Genomic DNA, 19,283 nt, shown 5'->3' on the forward strand with positions numbered 1-19,283 from the left:
CAGCAGCATTTAGCCTTGGATTTCAGTCCCTTAGGAATAAGTTGGTAATATAGCTTACATTCCAGGAGGCCTCAAAGGCACAGTATGAAGGGTCCGTCTGTCTGTGTCTCTCTGTCTCACATTGCCCCCAACAAAGGAACAAGCATGGTAGACGAATTCTCAGGACAGTAACTTGTTCCTGAAGAGCATCCATTGGCTGCCACATAGGATGGTGAGCATCCACCATCACTGCATTCTCAGAGGTCCACTTGTGGCAGATAACAAGTTATAATAAAAATACTGCTAGATGGCACATTTGTAGGCTAGTTTTCCCTTGGATACCCCAGTTCAGAAGGGGTGAGATGTGAGAACACAACCTTAGAAAACCAGCTCTCACTGGGAACCAGAGCTTAACCGTGGGAGCTCTGGAAAAGCAGAAGGATGTGAGAGTGAGTTGGAGGGTGAAAATGAGGGAATCCTCAATCTTAGTCTGACGACTGAGAGAAGACAGGAAAAGGAATGAAGAAGTGATTAAGAGAGAATACACAGCCAAGGAATGGGAGAAAATTATTTTTTCCTTTTGAAGGGGAATTCTGCCTCCTTTTAGATTGTTCGCCTTGAAACCTCCCCTTTTCTGAGCCCCACAATACTTTGTTTCATATACTTCTGTCCCACTGAAACCTGGCACCAAATAAACAGCAGGGAAGTAAAAAGCCTAGAGAGAGAGCAGGGGGAAAGGCAGGGAAGGTAGAGGGGCAGGCTGAGAGGAGAGCCAGGGATCAAATTACCTCCAACCCAGTCCTGTGAAACCACCTCAAGGGAAGTTTAGGGAGTTGGGGGTGGGAGGGAAAGATGTACACCAAAGGGAAAACCAGCTTCCATTTTAGAAAGGGGAAGGGGGCCCTTAACTGCATTCCACCAACAAGTCTGTCAGGTACTCTTTTTCTTAAGTTGTAAAGGGCACAGAACACTTTCTGCCTCCCACTTAGAATGTGTGTAAGAGACAGAGAGAGTCTTGCAATCTCAGACTGGATTTTCTTTGTAGACCAGCCAGTCCACCCTGCAATTTTCAGCCAGACATACCCCAGGAAAGGGAAGTTTCCCGATTATGTTAATAGCCTTAACCCAAATAAACTGCAGAGTGTAAGTTATCTGTCTGTTAAGTATAAAGACCTTTAAAGCTAATTCCCTCATGCAAAAAAAAAAAAAAAAAAAAAAAAAAAAAGGGTAGTGGTTATATGTGCAGTGTTGCTTTCTTCTCACCTGTTCCCTATTAAAGTAAGTTTTTGGTAAAGAGTCTCTCCTCTGACCTCTCCCCACCCACAAGAAAAACCCAAATTAAGCAAATGGGACTTGACTACCCTATCCTGGCCTGCCCCAATGAGCTTCTCTGTAGGGCGGTTTAGCAAATCCTTATTTGTATCAGCATTGACATTTCTCCCACAGTTTACAACTTTGGGGAAACCCAATACAGATCCTATGTAGCCAATTCCCTGTGCTTCCTCAGCTCGAATGGCATTTCCCACAATTTGCCTGATTCTCAGTCATGCTCGATAGTTGAAATAACATAGGAACAGTCCTGAAAAGCAGAATCCCAGACAAGGTGTAAGGAAAATGCTTGGCACAGTCTATACAGAGACCCAGCTCTCCTGCAGCAGCTCTCCAAAAGAGGATTTGTATAGAAATCACATCTGACAAGGGGGCTTCGAGAGTCCATTCCTGGAGAAGGCAGGTTAGTAACTAACCACTTCCACTCGACCATCTGCCTTAATACTGTTTTAGGAAGATCTGGTCAATTTGATTATTTCTTTCAACTCAGACCTCCCCTCCCTACCACAAAGAGGTATTGTTATTATTACTGCTGCTGTTTTGTAGTTGTTTTGTTTTTAAACTAGGAAAGAAAGACTGTGCTGTAAAAAGCGATCAGATGCCTGCTAACAATTTTTCATTTTACTATGGTTCAGGGAATTTTTGGAACACCACCAGGAAAATGCTGAATCTGACTGAAATTCCTTTAAGGTATTTTTCCTCCCCACCCCCCACCCCTTAAAATATAAAATCCCCTTTACAAGAAAAGGAAGAAGGGAGGAAGGGGAGAAGGCTATTTTACCTGTGTTTGCACTAGCATTAGTAACAACCACTTAATAAGTAGCAAGTCGCTTGCTCCCACTTACAAAGACTTATTTAATTGCCCTGGTCATGAATGAACAGACCTTTATAGAAGACCAAAAGTTCATGAATGAATCTCACTTGGGGGCTTTTCAATGACATGGGGTGACCAGACCTCAAGGCCACATTTTAGGCAAGGGAGTTGTTTTTCCTTTTTGTCTGATGGTATAAGGAGGGGAAGGTGGGGAGGAGCATGAGGCTAGCAAAGGAGCCCCCATCCCACCGCCACCAACACCACCACCACACTTCCAGAGGGGCCACTGAGATGGAAGCCCGGATGTTGAGCAGGAAAATCCTCAAAGTGTCCAGCCAGATCTCCCTCTCATAGTGCCAAAGCATGGGGCATGGGAAAAGGCTGTGGAGAGCCAAGAGTGGGTTCACGGAACTGTCACCCCTCATTCTCTATATATGCTCCTCAAGAACAACAAATGTTGACTGGGTTATTAATCTTTTGATGTGTCATTGTTCCCTTTGGCACTTTCTTAGAATATTAAAAAGCATAAAATAAAATAAATAAGGTTACAAAGCAAACAGTTATATTAAAATATATGTTTTGCTTGACTAAATTTGTGTGATACAGGGGCTGTTTTTTTTTTTTTTTTTTTTTTATGTGATGGAAGGTAGGATGATGGATAAAAATGGATGCTTGAAGGCAGTCGTAAACTGTGTCCCACAGATTATCCATGGAATCTCTGGGTGTCTGTGGACCCCATATTAAGAACTCCTGCTTTGGAAAGGCGTTAAGTTGTATGTAATCAAGGGAGGGGAGGATAAAATAATACCTGAGACTGGCGAGGGGAGAAATGAGGAATGTGTGAAAGTGAGAGAACCGGCAAATTGCCTATGAGACAAAGTATGTAAAACTCCTGAAAAGTTCAAGTCCACAAGCCTCCCAACCGCCATTTTTCTTTAGAAGTCCTATTCACCCTAAAGAGTACAGAAGGTTAAAGAGGAAACATTTAGTCAGGAAGATTAACTATAAGAGTCAGAGTAGACCCCAACCCTCACCCCAATTTGCCAATTAGTGTATAAAAGCATGAAAGAAAGCTTCAAGTCCACAGCCCTGCAAGTTGATGCCCAAACACAGAAGCTCCAGGGTTTCCCAAACTATACATACACAGGAATCACTTAAATCCAATGACTATTCTGCCCTTACTTTAACACTCACACCAAATACAATACAAATACAAAAACCTCAAAAGATTAGTATCTCCTCCCTTCCAAAAATAATCAGGAATGAGATGTTCTGTTTCACCCAAAAAAATCCACTAATCCATTCATCCAACCCACCAAAAACATTTAAATGTTTCACTTTTAAAATTTTACTCAAAGCACTATGGAATTAAATGCAGTGGAAAATATACAAGTGATGCAACAAGGCCCTTTCTTCAGGAAGCTTCCAGTCAGGTAGGCAGGTGCACACAGGTTATACTATACCAAGAAAGAATGTGAGAAGTTAATCAGTGAGGAATTTGAGGGGAGTTGGAAGCGTGTGGGAATGGAAAAAACATAGGATTTGGATTCAGGGAATTTGACTTTAAATTCTAATTTTAAAATGTCATTTCTACTCTCAGCTGCACATAGCCATAAAATGATCATTTGGCCAAGATGAAATGTAAGGGCTCTATTATTCTGCATTAGAATTGCCAACTTCCAAAGAATAATAATAATTCCTTTTTTCATAGCACTTAAAAAAAGGCTTGCAAATTTTCCCCTCTCATAATAATCCTTTAAAATAGATGTTTATATTCCATGATTGATTGAGGCCCTGAAGAGAAATGACTTGTCACACCAGGTCACCCAATTAGTAACTATTAGAACAAGGCTTCAAATCCAGGTCCTCTCCAAAAGATGTTTGTATAAAATAAACTCAATGCTAAAATTAGCCTGAACGTAACAAAGAGCTTTTAGGGCTCAGAAGTTACTTTTGATCTTGCTGTATTATGGTTAAGAGTCATCATCATCATTTATCACCATGTAGTATTATTGCATGAGGGGAGAAAGTGTGTAGGGGTAGGGGGTAAGTGCCCAGGATGGATATTCTTATATGGAATCCTAGAAGAGCTCAATCCTCTTTTCTTTTACAAAAGCAAAATCTGAGGTCCAAAACAGGTTAAGTTTACAAGAATGTCAGTTTATACTATAAAAGTTCAATCCAAATAAGCATAATTTTTGAAATCAAAGGAAGAAAACAAAATAAAGCTACTTGGGATCTTTCCTGGAGCTAAACCGGAATCAGGCCAATCTCTGCTCACTCTGTACTTCTCAATGATCATTGGTGTTTGAAGAAAGTGATTTCCCTGGAGTGTCTCCAAGATCCTCAAATCACCAGATTCTATGATATTATTAGTATACTCTACTTATCAAGACTGGAAAGTAGATTCCTGTTTTAGAAGTTTCCAAGAAAAGGAACTGGAAGAATCTTTCCTCCTGTGCCTCTTTGTATGTCCCCATAATGCTGGGTGAATATAGTGCTTAATATTTGAGGCCTTTAAATCTGACAGCCCAACACAACCTTGGACTAGCTTTCATTTACTGGTTTTCTTTGCCAAGAACAGGGTCAATAGAAATGCTTCTGGTCTTTCCTTCCTAGGCCCCTGTTAACCTTGAAGGAAGGGACTGCTCAGGACAGGTAATAAAAGGTTAATTAACTTGACCAAGATCTGATACTATAATAGCTTGTGACTTGGGGAAAGCCAATTTCCATTTCTGGGACTCAGTTTTCTGGTCTATAAACTAGAGGAATTTGTCTAGATGATCTCTAAGACTTCCCCTTCCTTCCTGCATTAACATTATTATTGTATTCTAATTTGTGCTAGATTTGTAATAAAGAATGTTGATTTCATTTATTTTACTACCTTGGCAAAAGGGAGGGGAGGAAAGAAAGGTTATATTTAACTAGCTATTTTAAAAAGTTATCAGAGGTAGCAGAGTTCTTGCAATTATTTACCAAAGAAAAGGTGGGAAGAGGGACTAAAAATGGATGAATAGCCACCAGGAAAGCGAGACATGTGGCTTTACTGCATCTTAACACAAAACAAAAACAAAAATAAAAAACTGTTACCGACATGTTTCTCTTCCTTGTCATTCATCATTCTCCCAAGAGGGTCCTAAGAGGAATTCCTTTCTCCCAAGTCATTACATCCCCCTCAACATTTCTCTCCATCAAATCATCCTTTTCATGTGCATTCTTTCACCCCAAAACTTTCATAAGCACAGCCTGAGTAGCTAGCAATGAAATCTAAGCTTTTGCCAGCAAGATTAATTCATAAATGTGACATTACGGCTAAATGTGATGATTAATCAATTATAAGAGCTAACAATTGCCATGTTCTCTCCCACTTCTCAAAACTTCTTAGATGTTCAACTCAAGGCTAAAGTCCTATAACCACCAAACCTTTGAGCCCCCCCCCAAAAAAAAACCCAATATAAAACAGTGCTTTATAGTCAAAGAATACAATTTAGAGGGGGAGGGGCACAAATCAAAACCGCCTGTCTGTCTCCAGTGGTTGGGCTGACTCCGGCTTCCTCTGTCCCAGCATTCAGCCCTCATCAGCCATGCAAATTATAGAGTGTACTGGCTGCTGTCTGAAGGCCGAATTCTGACTTAGCTCAGAGAAAGCCTTAAAGGAAGGGTGGGGACTCCAAAGTCAGCCAAATCCATTCATAATATTTACAGTAAATGGGCCTCTCTGGCTGTTGTTTTGTATGCATCCAGCTTAATTATTTTTTGAAGTCTGAATTTCAAGAATCTTCTCAGTCCTACCAAAGCCTCAACTTTTCTACCTATCCCCCTCTTCACACCCCCCCAACTAGAGAAATCTCACCGAGGTCTTCAGAAAGAGAGCTCCACCTTTCCACGTCCCCTCCTCACTCCTTCCCTCTCTGGATGTGCACTGCATTTGCTTATCTGGCTTTCTGAAGTGGATATGGTCTTGGCTCCCTATCTCTTCCTCTCCTCCCAAGAAAATAACAACCCCACACTGGAGAGATAAGCTCACAGAAAGCCAAAGCCTTCTTGATTCTGTCTTCCAAGCCAGACATTCTCCTTCCCCCCACTTACCCACTCACCCAGTATCTTTAAGTTCCCATTTCACTGTGGGAACAACTCTCTAGTTCCCATTCCACTGTTAAATAAAAATAAAATTGAAAATAATAATTCCACTGCTAAATAATAGAATACTAAATTTTATAACTTTCTTAAAATAAATTTCCAAATGCACTCCAAACAAACAACAAAATCCCAATACTTCTAGATGTAAGTCTTTCTCTTCTCTTTTGAAAAAATTGACAACTTACAGGTATGCTGGCTACATAGAAAGTCTTGTAAAAATTCTCAATAAAAATGGATGCATAAAAGACCAGTATTCCAAGTAGACAGAAGTCCAAGAGCACTGGACAATTTTTTCCTACATACCTAAATGCTTTCCATATAGCTGTTCTTTCGATGTGGGTTTTTAATAAAGCTCTGCACTGCACTGACCTACAGTACTCTGAAAGTTATTACAAGTCCAAAAAATAGACAGTGCCCTTCCCCCCCCATCCCCTCCGCTCCTGAAAAGAGCACGGCTCCAATTCAATACTATTTTTTCTAGAGGATAGGGAAACCATTTGAAGACGTGGAAAAATACAGTGAGAAACAAAAGTCCTTTTCATCTCTACCCTCCCCCGGCTCCTCTTGTTCCCTAACAATTATGAAAACTGTTTGGATGGGATGGCATTTTGAACATTTACTGCATTCCAGCCAATAAATTCCATTCCTGAATCTGATGGAAAAGGCGGTCCAGCAGTCCCCCTCCTCCTTTCCTTTCCCTCTCTCACTCTCTTCTTTTTCTTCCCTCCTCCCTCCCTCCCTCTTTTCCTCCTTTCCTCCCTCCCTCTCTCCCTCCTCCCTCTGCTCACTCCCCGCTTTCATTCCTTCTGTCTTTCTTTACAACCTAATACCCTGTCGACTGGAGGCCAGGGCTGTACTTACAGGGAAAAACAACAGAACGCCAGACTGGAGACAGTATGCAGACTGAGAAAGTTAATCATTACTTCTGTCTGCCTTCATAATCTAATCACTTCTATTCCTAAACTCAAGCTGTCCAGCCAGTTGGGCCCTCCCACCCCTCCACCCCTCCACCCCCAAAAGCACCCATGACCTCTTAGGACCAGACTCCCTCTCCACACTCCCACTCCCCCAGCCCCAAATGTCCATGACCCCAAATGAATGACAAATGAACTAATACCAGGATTAGGGGATAAGGTCACACACACACATACAAGTTCCCCCAGGCCACCAGAGTCCACCTGTTCTAGTTTACTGTGCTCCCATGTCCCAATCTCTCAAGGGAAAAAAAAACCCAAAAGCCCAAGCCTGGGAGCTGGGGCTAATTGTACACGTGGATTTCTTGCTTCTGCAGAGAAACACCTCTTTCTAAATACACAGCCACGATTTGCTCTGTCAGTTGTTTCACTCACCCTGCCATACAGAAAACCTCAATTCAGTGAGTCCTCAGAGCCATCTCAAATTCAGTTCAGTCCGAGATTAAACTTTGTCTGGCATTCCAAATCTGTATGGACACGTGGACACATCCCCTAACTTTGGAAATCAAGTCACACACACATTATTACTCTGATGTGCCAAGTTATCCCTGGAAAGCTTCTGCCTGAGGACTCCCAACTCTTAATAAACTTTGTACAAAATGTAATGTCAATTCAAGATACCCTCAGAGACTCAGTAGTCCTCTTCCCCAATGTTACAAATTCTGCAACCAAGTTACAAATGAGCAAATCCAGACAGGAGGGAGAAATTACTTCAAGGGTCACACATATCAGTTTGTACCTCTGCTCTCTCCCCTCAAAAGACCCCCCAGAAATCCATCATCAGAAGGAACGCAGTAGTCTTTGTGATCTGAACGTAAATGACAGTATAATCCTTATTTCCACCATGGGGCAAACTCTCTGGATTCCTTAGCTAAGGTCATGGGCTGCAAAGAATCTTCACTGACTTCCCATGATTCTCTTCCATGGATAGAAGGCTCAAATTATTTACAGATTATAAAGACTGACTTTCACCTCTTGCTGATGCTATATAGTACCTAGAACTGAGAAGCATCACGTTATTGCTGTTTTCAAAGAGTTCCAAGGGGACTGGGGGCTTTACTTTGGAAAATGCCCTTGACCAATCCCCATTTTAAGGAGCTCTTTTCTGGGTGATTTCAATGACCTAATGATGGGAGGGGAACAGAGCTAAGTTAAATCACTGGAAAGGGGCTGAATTATTTTGTTTTAGTACTTAACCTTTATCGCTAACATGTGAAATGGCAGGATTAAGCAATATAAAAGAATGATGCGATTTGAAGCTGGGGGTACAGGTTCAAGTGTCTAATCACCTGTATTATCTTTCTGAGCCAGTTTTCTGGGTTATAGAAAAAAGGGAGATGACTCCTCTTTAGCTCCTTCCAGCTCTAACTCTATCTGTGATCCTAATCACGAAGTCACCAGGAAGCCACAGGCCTCAATGTCTGAGTTGCACTGAAAAAGAAATTCTCAGCTAAGAAACTACCACAGAATCTTCTTGTCCGCTCCTAAGTGTCTTTGCCTCCCTTGTGAGGATTCTGGAGGGTGACTGGCTGAGTACTCACAGCTGTCATAGAATAAGAACTCAGGGCTTTTGTAAAAGGACAGCAGGAGGTGGACACAAAACTCAAATACCTTGCTGTCTTTTTGTCGTCTCCAGCCTGGAACAAACAGGTGGGAGGTCTTACAGGTTTGGTAGTAACTTCCAGAAAAAGGTTCTTGCCATGGAGACTCATAAATCTTAAAGCAAATTTCATCGCCTAAGAGAACTCCAATCAGATTTGAACAGTTGGACTCCCCAGGTCTTTTCCCTCCTCTCAGTCTGCACTATCGAGGCATTAAATAATACTGTTCCAGATGTTAATGAATATCCAACTATGCCCCATGACCACCACTGGGCTGTACATTTACTAGGATGAGGCTTAGTTCATCACAGCTCCTCACAAATTCAGCATTTAGGACTAATTCTTTTGAAAATAAATTATATTTATTTGTGGTCACCTGATAATCAACAAATGACAGACAGAAAAGAAAGAATGAAGAGGCAGAAAGTTCTGGTGTATCTCTATCTACCCGTCCCTTTACCTTCCCTTAGATACTAAATAATACTAAGATGTGTTAAGGAGCCTCCTCAGTTTAAGATGGAGAACCTAGAGTTTATACAACTCCATTTTCCCACCAATCTGATTAAGAGACCTGTTTGTCCTGGACTTGCAGAGGGGCCCAACATTCCCCTTCTGCTGCAGGGTCCCTTCCTTGCTACTAAAACCCTAGTAACTTAAGTGTCCTCCCAGATTTATCACTTTCAGGTTAGGGAAACTAAATCATTGTCATTCTAGTGATCTTCTTCCAAATGCTGCACAAAAGCATATCCTAAACCTTAATGGCAAATGGCATTTGTCCCACTGTCCCTTTTCCTGCCAGTCTTGACTTCCTTGGGGCCACCCAATACCAGTTTTCATACCAAACCGTGGCTTGGGCCAATGGTAACAAAAAAGCTGGCCCTCGAGGCCCATTTCCTCACATTAATTCTCACCTCATCTCCTCAGAGCCCTAAATGCCATGTTTCCTTGTGCCTTTCAACTTCACCAGGAAACCTACTGACTTCTGCCACTCACCTAGGAACTAGGGCAGACAGGGACCTTGGAGCTAATCTGGTCCAACCCTCTTATCTAACAAAGAAATTTGAGAGAGAGACGGGAAGTGGCTTGCTCAAACTCACAGGAAATAACAGGAACCAGAATTTGAACCCAAACAAATGGATCTACTTAGCTTTAGTCTTCATGCTAGAGTGGGACCTCAAGTCCTTCAAATCTCTCTCAAACAACTCCTTCCATTCTATGTCAGGGTGAATAAAAGCACCTACCTCTCAAGATCGTTATGAGGATCAAACAAGGTAACAGATGCAATGCAAACATTTTGCAAACTTTAAAGCCCTAATAGAAATGTTAGCTATTATTATAGAAAGCAATGACTACATACAGACTGCTAAGTACTCTTCCCACAACTACCCCAGGAGATATTCAGCAATGCTTTTATGTACAGATACCTTAAGGTTCTTGTTGGGCTGTGCAAATAAAAAAGCAAGGGATCCCAAAGCTGACCATGAGTTTAGTGACATGAGAATAAAGAACAGGGATTCCGCCAGCAAACCTCAGAGAAACTATCAAAGTAGAAACAACTGGGTTCTCACACCCAGTGATGTGTAAATTGTTCCTCCCTTCATCACTCATCTAATGGTGAAGACTCGGTTAATTGCAAATAGTCTGCTGCTTCCACTCTGACTGCCAGGCTTTTAGGTGGCTCCCCAAAGCCTCAGTGTACCCTCCTCATTCACTCCCCTAAGAACTCAAGAAATTACTAGGAAAATTCTGGAGCCCTCAAGGTTCCTTTTCAACTGCACCCCAGCTCTACTTGGAGCCCTGGAAAGACTCCTAGGAAACATCAAGGAAATACTGGGAGAAACAAGTTAGCAGGAAAGAAGCAATGTTTAAAAAAAAAAAAAATGCAAACATGCAAAACATAGAGAACCCTGCACTGAAGACAACTTGGAGGTGAAAAGGGTAAGGGCATGAGTGCAAACTCTTACCTCCCTTCCCCCCCCAATCATTTTTGCAAGTTAAAACCAAGATAATGACACTGGGTGGGGGACCAATTTTGAGGGCTGAGCAGCCAAACCAAAATTAGCTCCCAGCCAAGAGCTGGCTTGGCTTCACCATTGGGGAAGGAAGCTGGAAAAGTCATGAAAGATTCTTTAGTAAACTAAGAAATAAGGCTGCAAGAACGTTTCAACTGAAGGTGACCCTTCTAGGAAAATATTTTTTAAAATAATAAAAATAACATAAAGTCCTCAAACAGCCTCTTTCTTAAAGAAAATGACCTGAAAGTTCTCGTGGGAGTGAAGGGGAGGGGGAGAGGGAAACAGAAAGCCTTGCTTTCTCTCTGAGACTACCTTTCTCGAATAGCTGCCTTTTTTTTAAGGTCTTTTCTCATAAAAGGAATGATGCAATTTCCTGTCTTGTCCCAATGTTTCCTGTTAACTTACAAGGTGAAAGTTATCACCCTATATTAAAACACTGTCCTAAATGCAACAGAAAGTCCCTTTTTCCACCTATGTGCCCAGGACAGATAGCACCCCCTCCCCATCCCCACTAAGGTTTGAGACCATTTGTTAGATTTCTAACAAGGAGATAGTTAAAAAACACCCATTCCTATTTATACTAGACAAATATGTAGCATGGGGGAAAAGCCTCTACTACCAGTTACTAATCACTGTCCTAAGAATATTCTGCCACTGGCTCAGATGCTCCCAATGGAAAAATAGAATAGGTTAGAAGTGGGAGAGTAACCCAAGATTTGGGTAGAAATGAAGTGGCCCAAAAGGCTTTTTTTTTTTTTTTTGGTAACTTCTTCGTTCTGTTAACTAAATGAGAACTGTGCCCCAGTTGTTAATCATATCTTCAAGCTGAAAATAAGCTAGAAAAGGAAGCTACTTGTGACAGTAGGCAGGCAGCCCGACTGCTGGGTTGGTTATTCAGTTCAGAAAGGAGAAAGGGAAAGCTGGTCCTGCCAGCGATGACTTCCTAGCAGCCTGTTACAGCAATAGTACTCACTGGGCCAACACAGGCCACAAGGTAAGAAGGTTCAGCTTCTAGAGCCCACTAGAGACATTAGCACTGAACCCTGGGCCCTTGCTCTGTGCAGAAAAGGAGGAGGAGTTGCTGTCGCCCAATTTGAGGATCATCCTGACTCTGGGACTTTTGAAGATAACCCTTCTATTAACCTTAGTTAATGGTCAATGGAGGGCCATCGTCATTGCAGCATGGCCTGGGACAGCAGTGACCTTAAAACCCAGACCGGGCAGAGCTGGGGGGTGGGGGGAAATGTGGAGAAATCCATAAGAGAACAGAACAAAATCTGGTGAACTTCCTCTGGCAAAAAAGTTAGGTTAGAAAAATAAATCCAAGAGAACTTTCCTACTTCTAATGTCTGCTTTGCATATATCCGAAATCCCCTAAGAACACACAACCATCCTGCTCCTGCACTAAAAAGCCTCTCTAAGGAAAATCCAACAAAGAAATCATTTTATGTCTTCCTCACCTCACCCCTCCCCCAAAAGGGCAGGTTAATGAATCTCCTTTGAAAGACTATTGCTGTTCCCGGTGTCTCCACTGAGGTTAAATGATCATATTTGCTGATTTTTAAAAAGAATTATTCCAGCATAAAAACACTACCCAAAACCCCACCCATCCCAGTGTTTCCATTTTCCTTCTTCCCTTCTTCCCCCCTTCCCCAACGGTGCTGGTGAATTCTGGGATTCTGGCTGTTTTCAGAGACTGCTCTTTAAGAAGCCCACCCTGCCTCAGAAAGAACTCTGCCAAGAAAAAGGCCTGTGAGGAGGAGGAGGAGTTAGAATGAAGTGTCAGAGGCCAAAAGCTACACAGAAACCTGGCTCTAGCCCAGTAGCTCCCCCAGTTCACTGGCCTGGCTACATTCTGCCTTAGTCAGATGATGTGTGAGGAGAACTCTGATGCTCTAGTCTGGCCCAGCAGCTGGGTCTGCTCTAGACTCTTCACATGCTGTCATATGGCTGTTAACCCCTGAAAGTCCTACCCTTCTAAAGAGACAACAAGGGGAGAGGCTAATAGGCAAGTCCATGCTAGGAGAAAGAGCCAAATACAACCTCTGCTTCAAAAGGCTAACAAAGAAAAGGCCAAGCAGTGTCACCTCTTGCCTGATTTTCTTTCTCTGTTCAAAGCAAAGGTCTGGCTTAGTGAACTTCTAAGGTCCTTTCCAGTTCTAAATTTATGAGCAGAACCTCAAAATACCCTCAATTCAGCTACTCTCACCTTAAAAGTCCATCTATATATAATTTATCCTCAATAAATCACAACTCACTAGTTGGTGTCCACAAAGATGTACAACTGTGATAAAGAACTCAATTGACTTTATGCCAAATTATATTTTCAGTTTTAAAATTTCCTGTGATTCCTGTAAGGTGGTAGAGTGAAAGAAAACAGAAATGGACCTGAGATATAAAGTAGGACTCTCAAACAATCCTTCTCACTAAGAATTTCTGAGCCCTGGGTTCCTGGGGTTAACAAAGCCATGACCGAAAGCACTTTCCTTGTGAACTACTTTCATTTCTATGTAGTTTCTCATGTTGATATTGAAATATTCATACATGTGAATAAACATGTACATATATGTATATACACATACATGCATGTATCAACATACCAGTGAATTTTCAAAAATATACACACACATGGGGGCAGGGTGTAGTTATCTACCTGAAAGGTACTTCTCCTGAGTTGACACAAATACTAGTATGCCTCAAAGGCATAATGACATATTCCTGTCGTGTATATTGTGGATGAAATGCTGATTAGCCAGACTTGGGAACTTTTCTTCCAAAAGATGAAGCAAAGAGAAATGTACATATTCCATTCAAGAAGTCAGAATATTGCCTTGAATGTGAGAAAACCTGATTGCAGAAGTCCCCAACACAACCCACTAATAATACTTATCCATAAAATTCAAGTTCTACCCCTTTCACATATCCTTCCTTAAAAATCCATCAGGAACCTGTTAAAACACAGGTAACACAGATCTCAGTCTTTATAAATTTAGTAAGATGATACCCAAGCAGAAATAAAGGCTGTTGATTGCTATCCAGTTTCAGAATCTTGGAGATTTGAATAGGGGCCATACCACCTCCCAAATATTCTCCAAGTTGAACCAAGAAAATATACCTAGAATTCTTAAAATAAGAGGGCCCCATTTAACCATCCCCAGATCAAAGGACAGTAAATAATTGCTTGTACTTGTATATCATTTGAAAGGTTTACAAAAGTGCTTTCTTCCTAACATGCCCATCCATGGAGATAGACTAACCTAATGTTAGCAGGTCCCTCCTGGCACAGGTGGATGCAGATAAGTCTATTTTGAACATTGTTCCTTAATTAAGCAATGATTCAAGTGAGGGCTCCCAGAGAAAAGACTTTTCATTCCCTGATCTCGGAATTTAATGAAACAGCTTCCTGTGGTCTCTGGGCCCTCCCTCATAAGATGAGGCTTCTATAGCTGAGCCAAACGTCTAACTTTCCCAATGAATAAGGAGAATGTTCTCTGGAGTTTCCTGACTTTTTGAAAGATGACCCATCCCCACTGAGATGCAACCTACCTATACAGAAACAAGCAGATTTCAGGACTAAAATCCCACTCCCCTTCCCTAAAAAAATCCCTTTAAAAGTTGAGAATCTTAGAAGAGAAACTAACCTTGCTAACAATCTACCCATCCCATTTCTCAGAGGAAAATCTTTTTTGTGAGTGCCAAGTATCATATGTTTGCATCTCTCCTGCATAAGTTGAGCAATCTTTCTGTCAAAAAGATCTGTCAAAAATAAAAACCAACTTCCAGAATGGATGAATACATTAAAAGGGGGGGGCTTTCTCCCCACTAGTAACTTGCTCTCCTCTTTTTGCAATAATGGGTTTGCTGATGACTATAATTTGGGAAAGGAAAGGAAAAAAACCTCATGGTGAGAGAGGAGAGGATTTTCTTTTGAGGAATCTCAAGACAATGATTATTTTCTAAGAAAGCCATCATGAGGGCTGAACTGAACTGAATGAGCCTCCATGTGTAGGAAGGACCTTAGTAATAAATGCTATTAAAGTTATCTGGATATTTGAAATGCATTAGACAAGAGCTCTTTCCTCTGAGCATTACCTTTTTAAAGTGTCACATCCAGACAGAATGAAATGGCAAGAGCATTGACTGGCAGGTCAACACGAGCATGGGACTGCTCCTTTGTAAAGACCTCCCAAAGGCATTTCATTTTCACATTCAGCTCTCCGCACCCCCCTTACCCCCCCCTTCTTCTTCTTCTCCTTCTTCCTTTGCCAAAAGAATCAAGGCCCTGGCTCCGGCCTCCCCGACCTTCCTCCCACCCTGAACTGAGCCCCATTCATTAAGCCTGCTCACGCCTAGGCCAGGAAGGAAAACAGAGCACAAGGCATGTGAAAGAGACAGTCAGATTGGTTATTTCAAGGGTGAGGGAGGTAGAGAAGAACACTTACAGACAACTTTTTACTGCTCTCTCCTCCCTACAAAGCAGTCAACTTCTCCATTAAAACACCCCTTTCCACCCCCACCCCGAGTCCTTAAGATCCTAGGAGACATTATAACCAGGCTACTTTCCTCATCATCTGCAGACACACCCAGCCCAGTTGGAATGGAAAGACAAACTTCTTAAAAGGAGGAGAGGTTTGGGGTTTTTCTATTTGAAAGCACTCAAAGCCCTGGAGATGGGCCATTCAAACAATCTTTTTGATGAGTTCTGACTACTACAGTTTGTGAAGCTGAACTTTCCCCACCCCCTTTCCCCTTTTTAACCCAATAAGACCCATTTAAAAAGCAGTTTCTGCATCCCCATTACCAGCATAATTTTCTTCCCTCCAAAGCTGAGAAGTTACACTTGCAGTCATCCTGACAATGTACCTAATTAATGCTCTATCTCCCTAAGTAAAGAAGAAAGGTGGGTCTGAGTTGGAACTTTGAAGCCTTGGGAATTAGTCAATCAAGACCTAAAATTCAAAACAAGTGCTCTTTCATGTGGAAGCCCTCAGCTTTTGCCTTTGCTTTAAAATCCCCCAAGCCCCTGGCCCATCCCCCTTCTGAAACCCACAACTCTGGTATCAGCTCCTCATTAAACTAAATGGCTGCAATTACCTTCTCTGAGAAGGGAAAAAAAAAGTGGTTAATGATTGTTTAAAAAAAAAAGTTTCTTTGCTGGGTTGAAGAAATCCTTTGGGAACAAAAAGAGCACCAAACCCCCAGAGAACTGGGATTGCCATGGGGGGAGAGGGGGGAGAGAAAGAGGGGGTGGAGCAGCAGGGAGAAGAGATGGAAAATATTTGCTGCCACTTTTTTAAGATTAAGCAACCCTAGAGAGCCCCCTTATTAAGAAGGCACTCAACCAGCCAGTTGTGTCATTTCCTGTAGCCAGGGGCCCCCTCTTCCCCCCTACCCCCACCCTTTCCTTCAGCAGACTAGACAGACAAGATGTTATCAATAACACAAACCTCTCGAAGAGCCCCCTTTCAAAAGCTACTACTTACTTCCTTTGCTTATTTCATGTGGTCCTAGGGAACAGGGCCTCCTCCCTGCATATTTCATGATTTTAAAAACAAAATTATCTAACAACATCCTTACTATGCTGCCTTTTTTTTTTTTCTTTTTGGTCTTGGTTCTTTCTCCCTGGTTGGCCTTCTTTTTGTCTCTAGAGTCCTTCTCCAGCCTTAAAAACCAAAAAAAAGATCCACAAGCTGGATCTTTTACTTCCTTCTCTCAATCCCTACATAACCTACGATCCAATTGCTCCTGCTTTCCCTCCCTTTTTAAACTTCAGTTCTTATTAGGGTCTTTGAGTAAACAATACATTCTTCCCCCCTCCAAAAAAAAAAAAAAAAAAAAAAATCAGTCAGGATATATATTACAGAGAAATAAAAACAAACAAAGGAGACAGCCACACCAACAGCAATTCCTGAAAGAGACTTTAGGGGAGAATGATCCACTGAAGGAAGAGAAGTGTTGGAAGTAAGAGAAGTAGACACCCTCATCCTTCAATCCTACCCCAGGGCAATAAATAAGGGATAATCATGCAACAGAAATCCTGGCAGAAAGACAGGCTGATTGAAAGGGGGAAAGGGTCTCCAGGAGGTGCACTAAGTGGATTTTAACTTAACACACTTGGATCATGAATAGTTAAGATTCCCTTAAGACAGTGACAGGACTCTCAGAATACAAAGACCTGGCAATGCTGGTACTTGCTGCTGGTTAACTTGGCACTTGTTACCTTTTAGGACAAGCAGCTAATGATCTCTTATTGTCCTCTTGATTAATCTTATTTTTTGTCTCAGAGGCAGAGATTTACCAGAAAGTCACTCATAGAAAAAAACTTAAGAAATTGGTACTACACATCTAGGGCCTGCAATGAGTTTTCCCACATCAACATACACAGATAGGAAGATAGAGAGATAGCCCACTGAAATTCATTCTCTTGGGGCCAGGCAAGACAGCAATTATATATTTCCATTTCAGTCTAACATCTCCCATTCAAGAGGGCATCATTCCCCTTACTCTATTGGATCAAACACTCCAAATTCCAGACCACCAGGCAAAATATGTCAAAGGGCCCACCAGTGTCTCTAACCCAACTGCCAAGGATACTAGGCAACTTCCTTGACCAGTCATCTTTTCTCAAAATTTTCTCCCTTCCTTCCTTCACTCAGAGCAACAATGGAGATGGCTAACAGAAAGCCATCCATTTTGCCTTTACTGGACATCTCAAGTACCACAACAACAATCACTGATCTTCAATGTTGATGGGTAGGGACTCTCCCCCACAAACATTGGCAACATCTAGTAAGCTGGCTTGCAAACAAATCAACACTTACTAGAGAGCTACAACTTGAAGCCTCAGTTTCCAATATCTACAGAACTGGCCCAATGATCTAATGATAAAAATGCTCTTCATCACTGCTACCAGGTACCCATCCATCCAGTTAACACACTTAAAAATAAAATGACTAACAATCAGTCTAAGAACCAAAAAGACCATTCCACTTGTCTATTTTTTTTTCCAAGTGGGTCAGGAAATAGTTGGGTAAATAAGGTAACTGGTCTTACCTGAAAGCCCCCCAGGGGCCAGATAATTAGTTCCCCCTGTTTCAGTGGAGGAAGGCACAGCATCTGGACACTCTGCTGCATCAAGGGTGGTAGGAGAGTTGCAAAAAGAAAAAAGAAAGAGAGATTATTATTTTTTTAAGCACTCTCAAACAGTGTTAAAGAGAAACCATACATTCCAAACTGTTTACTCCAGGAAATGATGCTTATCGCTAATTATCTGCTTCAGGATCGCTGTACATCATGAGACGGACCACATTAGTTTGTCACCCCTGTCTGGGCTCCATGCTACCCAGTTAATCATTAGTCCAAGTCATGTAAAATTACAGACTGGCTGGAATCTCTTTTATTACAAGTTCTCCATTGAAGAAATCAAGTCGGCCATCTTTCCTTTTGAGGCCAAGGTCAAAGGCAGTTTAGACTGCTAGCCTCTATCTCTAGATATAGATGGGTACCCATTTCCAAACTACAACTAAATATTAAGTCTCTTCCAAAGGAAAACAGTGGCCTATTGTGCAGCTGGTCACTATTCTTGTGCCTAAAGTTACACACAGAACTCAAAGCTGTCAGATTGAAGCTTCTTTTGTCTTCCTTCTATCTTCTATCTACCTGGGGCCTCAGTTGAATTGAATGAACTATAAGCCCTTCGAGCTTTAGAAGAGAAAGTAAATGTGGGAGAAAAATTCAGTAGGCTTGACCAGTGAACAGATTCAAGTTTTCTCAATGTCTTATTGACAAATAGAGAAAAGATTTATTTCAGAAAATCTCTATACTATGTACACTGCAAAGCCCAACTCATTTCTAACCAAATTATTCTTTGTGAAGCTTTCCTTGGTTACCCCAGTCCTCCCCCTTCTTTTTTAGTCTCATAACATTTTATCAGATCCTGTCTTCACAAGTGTGCTTAATATATTATACAGCCTATCTTCCAGCTAAGATTGTAAACCTTTCATGCTTCTATGTATCCCAAGCGCCCAACACTAACACATTCAATAAATATTAATGATGATGCCAAAGTCACTTATACTTCAGGGGAAACTTGGGCAAAGATCCTCAAAGAAAGACATTCATTCATTAATAAGTGCCTACTGGGAGCTAAAAGCCCAAATTGAGGGACTGAATATAAATGCAAAAATTTATAGACAAACCTCAAAAAAACCTATACCCTCTCCTGTTCCGAACTGGAAAAAAAGAAGGGAATTATGAGTAACAAGGATGTAAGTCAGTGATGGGACCCAGACATGGCCAATTTATAGTTCAACTAATCCCAAATGCAATACTGACTCAGGAGAAATGCTGCAAGTATTAGGTGCCTGCTGGATACTATAGGCCCTCCAAAAAATCACCCCCCCTTTATATGGGTGGGTGATATTCCCAACTT

The 19,283-nt window shown here is 41.7% G+C and overlaps 1 protein-coding gene across 2 annotated transcripts in view; it reads right to left on the bottom strand.

The window, feature by feature from the left end:
* The window catches only part of SMAD7 (SMAD family member 7), a 33,641-nt gene that overhangs the window by 4,520 nt on the left and 9,838 nt on the right, over positions 1 to 19,283 (bottom strand). The window contains exon 3 of one of the 2 annotated variants that reach the window (XM_074279348.1): positions 17,906 to 17,977. In XM_074279348.1, coding sequence (XP_074135449.1) covers positions 17,906 to 17,977 — 72 coding nt within the window. Of the gene's footprint in view, positions 1 to 17,905; positions 17,981 to 19,283 lie in introns of both variants that reach the window. The other variant, XM_074279347.1, reaches the window with a different exon arrangement.

This window comes from Sminthopsis crassicaudata, chromosome 1, assembly GCF_048593235.1.
Source record: "Sminthopsis crassicaudata isolate SCR6 chromosome 1, ASM4859323v1, whole genome shotgun sequence".
NCBI classification, from domain to species: Eukaryota; Metazoa; Chordata; class Mammalia; order Dasyuromorphia; family Dasyuridae; genus Sminthopsis; species Sminthopsis crassicaudata.